This window comes from Rattus rattus, chromosome 5 (genome assembly GCF_011064425.1).
Source record: "Rattus rattus isolate New Zealand chromosome 5, Rrattus_CSIRO_v1, whole genome shotgun sequence".
Taxonomy (NCBI): domain Eukaryota; kingdom Metazoa; phylum Chordata; class Mammalia; order Rodentia; family Muridae; genus Rattus; species Rattus rattus.
The window spans coordinates 64979512-64992728 of NC_046158.1; the positions used below are offsets into that span (position 1 = coordinate 64979512).

Genomic DNA, 13217 nt, shown 5'->3' on the forward strand with positions numbered 1-13217 from the left:
CTTCACTGAGCGGCACTCCGTAGTGTTTGCTCAAGGCCTGGAATCGGGAAGGTTAGCTTTGGGCTTCCGCTGCGTTTATTACTCTGTGACCCTGCTCAGTTGCCCAACTTCTTTGAAGCTCGTATTCCCTCCCAGTGATGGCAATGACACCAGACTGTAAATACTGCTCTACTAGGCAGCACCCACCACAAAGTAAAGCCAGAATAATTTTAAAAGAACTTGATATTCCATTATAATGGATAACTGTTTTACTGTCAAAGATTCTTCTGAACCAAACCAAAGCTAGGAGAGCTATCAGAATACTCTGTTCTAGAATAAGAGGTGATATTTAACTTTTATTTTTATTCATGTGTATTGCGTATGTCTGTACAGTGTGTGTGTGTGTGTGTGTGTGTGTGTGTGTGTGTGTGGTGTGATGTTAATGTGTGCCGTGTGTATGTATGTGTGTGTATGTGTGTGTGCGTATGCCGGTGCACGCAGTTGTGCATGACCCAATGTGGGTACTGGCACCAATCTTGGGTCCTGTGGAAGCACTATTAATGCTGAGCCATCTCCCCAGCCCTTGGAGGAATGGTATTTTTCTAAAAAGCTGTTCACAGATTAGATTTACACTTAGCCAATAAGATTTAGGAAATTGGGAAGATGGCTTACGTGTTAAGAGCACTGTTCTTGGAGAGAATCTGGGTTCAATTCCTAGCCCCCTTGTGCTAACAACCATCAGTAATTCCAGTTCCAGGGGATCTGACACCCTCTTCTTTTTTTTGGTTCTTTTTTTCGGAGCTGGGGACCGAACCCAGGGCCTTGCGCTTCCTAGGCAAGCGCTCTACCACTGAGCTAAATCCCCAACCCCAGTGACACCCTCTTCTGACCTCCCAAGTCACCAAATATTCATGGTGCAGGAATATATGAAAAGTTTATATTCATAAATAAATATGAATATTTTAAAATAAAAGATTTAGGGCTGGAGAGCTATCACTGGCTAAGAATGCTCACCACTCCTGCAGAGGACCTAGATTCAATCCTAACACCGATGTCATTCAATCCTAACTCCAATGTCAGGCAGCCCATGACTGCCTCTAACTCCAGCTCAAGGAGTCAATGCGTCTGGTCTCCTGGGCACATGTGTTTATGTGCACAGAAACCTACACATAATTAATTTTTTTTATTTTTATATTTATGTGTGTGCTGCCTACATCATGTGCATGCACTGCATGCAGAATCCAGGCACTGGCTCCCCTGGAACTGGAGTTTTGGCTGATTGTAAGCTACCTCGTGGGTGCAGGGACCCTACCCTGGATTCTCAGGAAGAGCAACAAATGCTCTTCACTGCTAAGCCATCTCTCCATCTCTAGTTTAAAAAAATAATTAATAAGAAATGCTGATTTTTTTTCCAGGTAGTAAAAGAGATACTCACTTTACCATTGAGGACTTGAAGTCCCTAGGTTATCATGTCTGTGACACTATTCTGGATTTCTGTGATCCTGACCAAACCAAGGTAAAAGTGGAGTTTCAAGAAGTGTTTGTTGTACCACTACTCTGCTGAGTTTCACATGGGACCAGAATCATATATACATATACATATATATATGTATACATATATATATACATATTTATATACACACACACGCACACACACACATATATATATATATATATATATATATATATATATCTGTCTTTTAACCACCAGAGAAAACAAAACCCTAACCTGTGATTGGCTAACAAATGGTAACCCTTGATCATCCACCTAGAGAGACAAGAACATCCTTTGGCACCCTCCCCTAACTTACAGGGCCATACTTCCTTTTCTTCTAGTTCAGAAGAACGGCACACACAGCATGCTCCCTTTGTAAGACTGATCCTGCCCTCTGCACTGTGCATGCCCTGTGGCTTGCCTAAGTAGGCTGAGGCCTCACTAGTTGTTCTTTCTTTTCTGGATCCCCGATTCTCTCACCCATTTCACCCCTTTACTGCAAGCGTGCTCAAGCTTGCCTGTCTTGAACATGAAGGTTTCCTTTGGATCTCTTTCCAGTGGCTCTTCCTCAGTCCTTTGCTCAGTTTGGAAGTGTGTGTGCCCATGATGACCCAGCTCTCACGTTCCTGTTCAAGTGTTGGCTTGATGTGCCTGCCCCGCCCTGGACACAAAGCTCGATAAAGAGTGAGAGGGCTGTTTAACCAGCACATCCCCTCCACTTGTGGTGCTGGAGATGGGACACCAGGCCTCCTCACTCATGTGAGGCAAGGCCTCTTCTACTGAGCTATGCCTGTGTCCAGACCGCACTCACTATGGCCCAAAGTCAGAACAACACCAGTGGGACTGTTCCTTCTGCCTTAGTCAGGGTTTTATTGCTGTGAAGAGACACCAGAACCACGGCAACTCTAATAAAGGAAAACATTTACTTGGGGCTGGCTTAGAGGTTGAGGCCATTATGACTATGGTGGGAAGCATAGCAGTGTCCATGCAGAAAGACCTGGTGCTGGAAAAGGAGCTGAGAGCTCTACATCTTGATCTGAAGGCAGCAGGGAGTGAGTACCGCACTTCCCCCAACAAAGCCACACCTCTGAATAGCGCCACTCCCAATAAGCCTGTGGGGGCCATTTTCTTTCAAGCCACTACACTTTGTTTGCAACTTAGGAAAATAAATGAGACAATTGCAAAAGTGAGCTACAGAGGAAAGTGGCTAAGTCAGTGCTCATGGATCTGCTTTAAACTAGTTTTACTTTTATAGCCTATGTAAATCACCTGTCCTTAGTAGAAGGAATTGCAGCTTACCCCAACAGTAAATTAAGTACCTTTCAGTATACAATCCAGGCCGTTTTGTGAATAGCTGATAAAACTGTCTTTCCCTCTACTGCAGTACACTCAGTGTCTACAAGAGCTTAAGGAACTCTTACAACAGGAAATCCACAAAAAGTTGAATAACTTTGGACAAGATATGGATTTAGAAGGAAACTGGAGTGACATTCCTTTGTCTGACATTGAATCCAGGTAACAAACTTCATTTCAAAGAAAATCAGGGATTGGTAATACATCCTTGATCCCAGTACTTGGGAGACAGCTGTAGGGGGACTGGGAGTTTAAGGAAAGCCTGGTTTACATTTATGTGACACCATGTCCTCTTGTTTATTTATTTTTATCTATCTATCTATCTATCTATCTATCTATCTATCTATCTATCTATCTGTCATCTATCTATTTTGAGACAAGGTCTTACTGTATCACCCTGGCTGGTCTGGATCTCATCTGTCTACCTCTGCTGGATTAAAAGCATGTCTGTGCAATTTAAGAGTCTATCCATGTCCTGAGACCTAGGCCAAGTGTGGTAGCACTCTGGAGGGAGATGTAGGCATATTTCTGTAGGTACAAGGCCAGCCTGCTATACATAGTAAGTTCCAGGAAAGCCTGGAGAGGAAAGACACCTCTATGTGAACCCAGAAACCTCAGAGTTACAAGAGCCTGTGGTGGACTATAAAAACTACCTTCTTCCTTGTCTTCTCCATTGTTCTGGCCCTGACAGTACCTTTGTGGATGACCTGCCTGATTTTAGGATGCAGGAGTGGGTCCAAGTGGAATCTGAGACGCCTGAGAACTCATTACCCTTCCCCTCCTCAGCCCACTGTACCAGCCCTTCTCTATTTACAGCCTGAAAAACAAAATGTCCTGTGTATGTCAGCTCACTGATACATGGTGCCCAGGAGAACCAATAGCAGAGACAGCCAGACTTTCACTGTGCTGACTCAGCAGGAACACTGACCTATTTAGCTAAGAAACAAAAGGAATGGTTGGCCAGCTTCTCTACCAGAAAGTCAGATGCCACAAGGCTCTCTGGGGTTCTACCTGTCCACTCCCACAATTGCACATAAAGGCGGGCTAGCAATGGTGAGATAGTTCTCTGTGTGTACACATGATTGGCATTTTCTAGAGCATATTACAGCTAATGCCTTGCTATCCATTTGCTAAAGTAGTCCATTATCTATAAAGGAACTACAGGGCCTAATGTCCAGCAGCCTTGAGGGCTCCTCCTTGACTGGAGAAGCCTTTGATAGCAGCTTATTGGAAGTCAGATGACAGACAGCAGGGCTTCCTTCCTGCTCCGATGTGGTGGGACTCCTTGTTGCACACCGAGGCCCTGAGGAGAGGGAGCAAAATGGAGGGAAGGGCACTGGGAACTGAGCTCGGGTCCCCCAAAAGAGCAGCCAGTACTCTTGATCCCTGAACCATATCTCTAGACCCCTCAAATTTCTCTCTGTGTTATTTCTCTCCCCTCGCCCCCTTCCTTTCTTTTTTGTGTGTTTGTTTGTTGCTTGGCATTTTTGAGACAGGATCTCACATCGTACACCTGACTGGCCTGGAATTCACTATGTAAACCAGGATGGCCTCCAATTCAGAGAAACCCACTGGCCTCTGCCTCCAGGATGCTGGGATTTAGAGATCCACACCAACACATCCGGCTTGTTTTTTCTCTATTGAGATGGGGTTTCCCGTTGCCATCTTCCCGCTTCTGTGTTCCAAGTGCTGGTGTTAGAGCTGTGCACCACTACACCTGGCTAACCGTTCTTGAAGTAATTTTTATGGTGTTTAGCCTGCTGATTATTAAATAAAGATGATAGCATCACCTTTAATACCATCTAAAAGGAAATGAAGGAGAAGCCTCCGTTCTCAGGGGAATCCCGTTGCCTAGGACTGCACACTGGCTGTCCCACGGTCCCTCCCACCTCGGCCAGGTCACCTTTGCCCATCTGGTCAGCCTTTGCTTTGTGTACTGATTGTGAACTCCTTAGTACAGAGCCTCTGCCTCTTGATAACAGCTCTTCCCTGTGTCTCTGTGTTCCCCTTTTGGTACCAGCACGAGCGGCTCGGACAGCTCCCTCTCGGATGGCCCTCCCATTCGTCTCCTGAGCATAGCGGATGAGGTGAGAGAGTGCTGACTCTTGTACACACCGAAACAGCAAACCTTTATACACCACAACACCACGTAATTGGGGAAATGTTCCAACCGCTTCAGGAAACATCGCCATAGTCCCAGGGTGCCGTTCAGGAGGAAGGCATTTGTCTACCATGAGTGGCTTCCTGGTTTCAGTCACCAGTGACCCAAAGAGAAAATTGGAATACTGCCCTATCGCAGAGTATTTCACCGTGTCATTTATATGCTTCTTGCTTAATTGCTGGAGTTTCTTTACAGTAACACCAGGCCGAATATTGTAGCCACGTGTCAGTGGTCAGAGCGATTCTGACCTGACCCTGTTATCCTGTCATCTGGTCTTGTGTCGTAAATGACCCACATTTGCGCATTGTCCACATCCACGGGACACAGGCATGTTCAGTCAGGGAACAGTCTCTGGAAAAGTGGTCGAGCTATTGGCCCATTCTCCAAACCAACGAGCAAGGCCCACATGACAGGCTACCACACTCGCAGACTGTTACCTGAAGATTGTGCGTGAGGACGGGCGTAACTGCCACCCCTTCTGACCAGTTTCTCTGTGATTTCTGAAACAGCTGCATCAGAAGATGGTGTTAAAGAATCCAAAAAAGAAGAGACTTCAGACTAGAAAACAGCGGAATGAGCAGTACCAGAAGAATTACTTGATGCGGGAGTTAAAGTTAACAGAAAATGCCCCAGTAAGCGGTCCCTGCTGCCTACATCTGCTTCTGCTGCTCATGTTTCATAGACAAAGCAGGAGACAGGGCTAGAGTTTAACCCACACTAGAAGGGGCAGCGGGAAGCAGGGATGCTTTCTATTTTGAGGTCAGAGCACTTCCTCAGGTCCTCGGACGAGTCTGAGCAGATTTCAGCCTCAGCCCAGGCACGGCAGAACCAGCTCATGACTAAAACTGCTTCCTCAGGAAAGAGGTAGAGTTGGGGTGTGTTAGTCAGGCTCAGCTAGAGTGGCCGGGCGGTTGAGATGAGGGTCAGGAGGGAGCCCCCTCTCCACCTTGTTTGTAGGTTCCGTACCCACCAGTGGCCACCCTGCCCAGACTCTTGCTTTCTAAAGAGAGAATGCTTTCAAGAGTGTTTGACTGGGTAGCTAAGGGATGGATCAACTGAAAAAGTTCTCACTCAATCCTTGTAGGGAAGGGCAAGATTTGCTTCTACTCTGCAAAAGCAGCCCACTTTTTTGAAAAGTCCAGAGAATTCTAGCCCTTCAATAAGGAGAAGTGAAAAGCCGAGGCTCAATGAGGTAGTATTTTCGCTTGACTCTTGGTCACACGGATTCTTTGATTTCTCCAATTAGCACGTCAGTCCCACTAGGTGAAGAGCACAGTGGCCATGATGTCACCTGGAGGTGGAAAAGGATGCTTTGGATTAAAAACTGGAATCTTATATCAAATATTGATGATTTGTGATTTTATATCAAGAACATAAAAAGAGGCTGCTCTTCTTAACCATACAAGCATCCATTCACACACCCACACATTAGCAGACTCTGCCCCATGCCTACCGTACGGCAGGTCCTTTACTGGACACCAAGACGTGCAGAGGTGAACAAGATGCCATCCTTTCCTCAGAAGGTTCAGATGCTGCAGAGAGAGATACGCGGAGAGGGGGCACCCAGACAGTTGTCAGAACTTAGAGTCTCAGAGCTGAAGTCCTTGATTCTCACAGGATTGCCACATGACTATAATCCCAGCACTTGGGAAGTAGCAGCAGGGGACCAACACATTCCACCTGAGACCTAGTATCAAACAGGGATGGGGAAAGGGGAGATTTCAGAGAATGAATAGACAGCTCAGTAGTAGGAAACTTGCCTGGTTCTCAGCACTGAACCTGAGTTCAGTTCTCAGAACTGAACCTGAGTTCAGTTCTCAGCACTGCTTTAAAAATTGTTTTCTCAACCAGGCATTGTGACATAGGCCTGTAATACCAGCTCCTGGGAGGGTCTAGGGCAGAAGGACCACAAATTCAAGGCGGGTTTGGGTAACTTAGAAAGACCCTTCAAACTATGGAGGAGTTGGTCCTGGAAAGATGGCTCAGCAGTAAAGAGCCTGCTGTTCTTGTAGAGGACCTGAGTTCAGTTCCTAGCACCCACACCAGGGGGCTCACAACCATCTATAACTTCAGCTCCAGAGGATCTAATGCCTCTTCTGGTCTCCCATGACACTTGTGCACACATGATACACACACACACACACACACACACACACACACACACACACACACACACACACACACAGAGATATTTATGCATACACACACATATATCAAAGATATTTTAAAAAAGCTTTTTAGAAAGAAAATGTTGAAAAAGGACTAGGATTATTAGCTCAGCTATAGGGTACTTGCCTGCCATGCTCAAAGTCTTAGGTTTAATTCCTAGTAAAACACACACACACACACACACACACACAGCAGACTGGATAGAAAAATGAACCTTCTTTGTATTGAATGCTATTCTGTTATTACAGCAATGCAGTAAGCCCAGTGAGTTCCAACTGCACTATTCCAGGGAAAGCCCCCAGGGTACAACTATCTCAGATGAACATTGAAAACTACTATGTCTGAAATAATTGTCAAGAGCACACGCTTTGAAGTCTCTTCAAATTCCAGCCCCACTCCAGCCCCAAAAACCTGACACTTTTTGAGAGACTAACTCTATGATTGGAAAATTCCATTCCATTATATAAAAGCCACTGGAATGCTCAAGGAATAAGTGTTTGTTGTGCAAACTTGCAACCTAAATTTGGTTTCCAGAGTCCACAGTAGAAGGAAAAATAACTCCCAAAAGTTGTTCTCTGACCTCCACACATGTGCCATGGATATAACTTGCCCAATTACACACACACACACACACACACACACACACACACACACACACACAACATATAATAAATTGTTTTATTATGTAAAATTATCTTCAGGCAAGGGCTGGGGAGATGGTTCAGTGGGTAGTCTTTACTGTGGGAGCCCAAGGAGCTGATCACGGGTCTCTGGTACTGCATAAAGCCAGGTGTGGCAGCAGACACTGTAATAGCAGTGCAGGGCCTTGCCAACCAGCCAGTCTAGTGAATCGATGACCTCCAGGTTTAGAATGAAACTTCACACCTGGTGTCACTCTGGCCAACACATACTGTCATTCATACACATACACTACACACAGCACATATACAAAATACCTTCAGGCCACATGTATAAGGAGCACATGCGAAACAATAAATTTTATGTTTACACTGGGATCCCATCTCTAAGATATCTTGTTATATATAGGCACATATTCCAAAATCAGAAGGAAAAAAACCCTGAAATTCTAAGCATGCCTGAGAACTCTCTCTGGTCTGAATTACTCAATCAGCCAGGAACTGAAATACTGAGGTGCTAACATCAGTCTGTGGTGGTTCAGCACTAGGTGGGACACTGAAAAGTACTGGGCATGTAGTGGGCACTGAATAAACACTGGTTCTCCTCTTCTGAGTTGTGACTTGTGTGTGCTCTGCCTTGCCTTTTGTGGTACATTGTTCCCATGAGTCAACACATGTGAACAAAAGTCACAGGACTAATGTGCTTTCAGGATACCCACCGTGTTCACAAAGAGAACTTAGCGAGGATGTATTCATTTATTTTAGACACAGTTAAGTGGAAGAGAGAAAGGTACCTCCTTGGATGCACCACTGACCAGCCCTAAGACTAAAGAAATAACTCAGGTACTTCCCTCATTTTTGCATACACAACAGTTAATTTTAGTTACCTTTTCCTTTCTTGTTTTAGTGCGTGTGTGTGTGTGTGTGAGTGTATGAGTGCGTGGGTGTGTGTGTGTGCGTGCATGTGTGTGTGTGTGTGTGTGTGTGTGTGTGTGTGTGTGTGTGTGTGTGTGTGTGTGTGTGTATTATAGTGCATTTTTGTTTTGTTTAAAACAGGTTCTCAACACATAGCCCCTGCTAGCCTGAAACTCGTTATATAGACCTGGCTGGTCTCGTGGACTTTTGACCCTCTTCCTGCCTCTGCCCCCACCCAACTGCTAAAATTATAGGTGTGTACCGCCACACCCAGCTGAATTAATTTTCTTATATATTGTGTGATTTGGATGAGGGGTGCTGTTGTCCAGTGTTCCCTTCTCAGGTTTGCTCTGCCCAGGTGAACGTCAAGGGTAATTTGTGCCCTCAGGCTCGAACCACGTGGCCACTCCGGGGCACAGCCCCCATAGGACAGGACTAGGAAAGGCTCACACAGAGCTCAAATCTGGATATCTAGAACTTAATGTTAACAAATATCTCTCAGGCTGCCATCATCTCGTAGCTCCATGGCAGTATGTCAGTTGAAACAGTGACCCTGGGTATGTAACGTTGATACAGGGAATGTCACGGTTGGTACGTGTGCCTCATAGCCAGCATTGACAGTGATCACTCAAAACTGGTGTGTAAATGGGTTGTGCAGTCTATGTTGCTAGGCCCAGAATGCCTGGGCCTAGGTAATTTATAGACAGAAGGTTTTGTTTAGTTCATGTTTCTGGAGAGCAGATTCCGAGATGGTCCCATGTAGCGAGTGCCTCGTGCTGCATCCTCTCCCACTAGAAGAAACAGAGGGCGCGTGCAAAGAACCAGAAGATGAGCAGGAGCCTCGCTTTCTGCTTCTGTTTGGGTTTGGCTTGGTTGTTTTGTTTTGTTCTTGAGACAGGGTCTCTCTGCATAGCTCTGGCCGTCCTGGGACTCACTGTCTGGACCAGGCTGGTGCCTGTCCCTGCCTCCCAAGTGCTCCAAGTGCTAGGACGAAGAGCATGGACCACTATCTCTGGTATAGCAGCCCCACCATATAACAGGTTTTTTTTTTCCCCAGTAATTAATACAATCCCACAAAGTAGCCCAGCTCTGTTAGAATTAAAATTCTTGAGTGAGCTCAAAAGGTCCTACCTCCCAACACCAACACAGTGAGATTCAGAGGAGATAGGGCCATGTTCAAAGGGTAGTAGTAAGGTTTTTGCTTTTCTAAAAACAATAGAATTAGTGATATTACCTCTCATGCCCATTTGGACTTAGAGACAGCAACACCCAGTGAGTTTAGTCCTTCTAAATAGCCGTGAGTTTTCCTTCTAAATAGCCCTGAGTTAGGTGCATGAGGTAGGACACACCTGCAATTCTAGCTCACTTGTACTAGTGAGGCTCTGTCTCACAAAAGGAGAAAAGTGTGGCTTAGCTTTATGTAGCTCTTTATGTAGCCCTGGGTATGCCAGGAGGACATCCCTCATGTTTGTCTGGGTAGAACAAAGTTGGAGAAACACTGCATTTGCTGAGGTAAATTGGGCATACAAGGATCAGTCCTCCCAATGTGAAGTCTCTGATGTTTTACAAGTATTTTGCACAGGTTAGTTCTTGTGTGGATGCTCTCGTTTCCTGTCCAAGTCTTCAGGAGGACCTGAAGTGTGAGACTCTCACAAACAGGATTGACCAGACATAGATCGCCGTGGAGTAGTACAAAGTGAAGCCCAAGGCTGAGGCAGAAGGATCACAAGTGTGGGGCCAGGCAGTGAATCTAAGATCGTCTAAAGCTACACAGAAAGACCTTGTTTCAGAGATAATAACAGTGAAATCTGAGTGCAGGGCACAAGCCTTTAGTCTCAGTCCCCAGGAGATAGACATAGGGGGATCTCTGAGTTCGAGGCCAGCCTGGTCACATAAGGAGTTCCAGGACAGCCAGGGCTATGTAGAGAGACCCTGTCTCAAAAAAACCAAAAGTAAATAAATAAATAGAAACAAAAAAAAATATTATGGCATAGAGAGCTGGCTCAGCAGTTAAGAGCATTTGTTGGTCTTCCAGAGGACCGGAAGCACCCACATGAAGGCTTGTGGCCATCCATCCCAGGAGATCTGACTCCTTCTGGTGCACGTCCAAACGCACAGTAAAAGCATTCACTTTATTTCTATTTTATTTTATTTTATTATAGGTGAAATATTTTATTTCAGATAAAATACAGATCTTATTTTTTTTTAGTGAATAAAAACACCAAACTCAAGAAAGTTGCAGCAGAGCAGTAAGTGGTGAGCATGTCTTTCCTCCACATTCAGTCATTAGTCATTGCTCCAAGCCCATAGGTAACAAAATCATATGCGACTAAAACACGCCAGCCAGCCTGAAGCGTGAAAGTGAATCCTGTTGATGTCAATGAGCAGGATGGCTGCCAGGCAGACTTCAATCGTTATTCCATCTTCTGGAATTTCCTGTGGAGTCTTTTTCTAGCAGGAACGCAGTTTAGCTACCACAGCATGCCAGATATCAGAGTTGGAAATGTGGGGCAGCCATCTTGACACACTAGGTCTTCCTTTCTTTGTGTAGTGTTGACAGGCAGCATATAGAAAACAGTCCTTCCACTTCCCGGATCCACTGTTGCCCATATAGACCTCTACTTTGTGGATTCATCTCTACCCTGCAGTAGTGTTGATCATTTTGGTGTTTGGGGAGGAAATGCAAACGTTTCTAACTCTTACCAGTAAGACCAACGTCAAGCCTAACGATAACTTAGAAATTGCAACAGAAAGTGAATTCAACTCTTTTATCTTGTTTGTGCAGAGTAAGAAGCCAGGCTTTACAGCATCATGCTCTCCAAAGAGAAGCACAAACTCCAGCCTAGGGCCAGCTCCAGATGTGAAGCCAAACTGGCCTAAGACTAGATACTCTGCCTCGAGGAAGGACCATGCTGCCATGGCGGGGTACCCGTCCTTGCATATATACACATACCCATAGGTGTGCTTCTGCTGTGGCACACGGGGGCTTCCTCTGAAGGTTTTGGGTAGTTTTGTTGTTTTGTTTTGTATGAAATGCTGGGGAACAAACATGGGGCACTGAGCGTACTAGGCAAGTGCTTTACCATTGAACTGTGTCTCTAGCTCTTTTGAAAAGGTTGTGGGTCATGCACATTTTATAAGGGGGAAATCTACAGATGGAGTGGAAACTATTTGCGGTGTACTGTGTTTCACACTCACCACCCACTGACCTGCACTCTGGACTTCCACTGGGCACTCTCCTTAGATACGTGTCTTGTTACCTTGTGAATTTGGTAGTTTTTTCCTTAGATGAGATTATATTTTGATGTATAGAAAAGCCTTTATTGAAAGCTGAAGCCTGTACTCATAAAAAGACAGAACACTATATATATACCTCATTTTAACCAATAGATGTTCTCTCTAAAAGTTAGATGCAAATCAGTTTTTAAAAGATTAAGCTGTTTTAAATGTGTTTTGGGAATGTGCCATATGAAAAAGTCTTGTGTGGCAGTTTCCAAATGGTGACTGACCAGTCAGACTGTGGTTATATCAGGCTTGCTCAAAGTAAGGCATTCCTCTACAGAAAAAATTACATGTGTTTCTTAAAATTTAATGTTGTTTATATTATGTTCAACAAGGTTGTGTAAATTTTTAACTCAGTGATTAAAATTCTTTCTCTCGAGTTACTTCTCCTTGATTTTTTTTGCTACATAATCTTAAGTTATACACCAGCCATTGGTTTTCCTTGATCCTTCATAAGCACCAAACACGGTCTTCCGGCTACATGTCATGTCAGAATCCAGAGTCCCATTAAAGAAGAGTCGCTCAGATGAGTGTGGTAGCTCACATTGCAAGGCTAGCACATGGGAGGCAGAAACCATGAGTTGAAGGCCAGTCTGTTCTTCATCCCAAAGTCTAGGCCGGCCAGGGTTACAAAGTGAGACCTTGTACATAAGAAGGGGAGGGGATCTACTTCAAACCAGGTATGGTGGCTCATGTGTAACTCCATCGCTCCAGCCAGGAGACTTGCTGTGCTCCTGGACTGCATTACTGAGTGAGACTCAACAGACAGGGATCTCCTCTGTTCATGAAAGTCAACTCCTCTTTTTAATTTTCTTTTATTTTGTCACATTAGATTGAAAGTTTTCTAGCATGTTTTTCATTTGTGTGTATATGTGTGTATGTGTGTGTGGATACATGTTCGTGTATGAATGTGTATGTTCATGTGTGTGTGCATATCCATGCATGTTTGTACACGTTAATGTATGTGTTCACATGTGCATGTATGTTGTATGTGCATGTTCGAGTGTGCACACCTGTGTGTATACATGTTCATGTATGTGTGCAAGTGGAGAACCTAACTCCAGTACTTCTTAAACAGACTTCCCTTTGGGGCTGCATGGCTAGTGGGAGTATCATTACCATCTGGTGACATCATAGTCTTTTCTGTTTAATTTTTAAAATCTTTACTTCTATAGTGTGCGTGTATATGAGTACATGCATGTGCAGTGCACCTGTGGAAGTTAGA

The 13217-nt window shown here is 44.8% G+C and overlaps 1 protein-coding gene across 2 annotated transcripts in view; it reads left to right on the forward strand.

Annotated features, from left to right (window-relative positions):
* Agbl2 (ATP/GTP binding protein like 2) overlaps window positions 1–12371 on the forward strand; it is a 36179-nt gene extending 23808 nt beyond the window's left edge. The window contains exons 12-18 of one of the 2 annotated variants that reach the window (XM_032903625.1): window positions 1395–1495; window positions 2859–2989; window positions 4848–4914; window positions 5498–5620; window positions 6073–6180; window positions 8561–8638; window positions 11496–12371. In XM_032903625.1, coding sequence (XP_032759516.1) covers window positions 1395–1495; window positions 2859–2989; window positions 4848–4914; window positions 5498–5620; window positions 6073–6180; window positions 8561–8638; window positions 11496–11669 — 782 coding nt within the window. In that variant the 3' untranslated portion in view covers window positions 11670–12371. The remainder of the gene's footprint in view (window positions 1–1394; window positions 1496–2858; window positions 2990–4847; window positions 4915–5497; window positions 5621–6072; window positions 6181–8560; window positions 8639–11495) is intronic. The other variant, XM_032903624.1, reaches the window with a different exon arrangement.
* The last annotated feature ends 846 nt before the right edge of the window (window positions 12372–13217 follow it).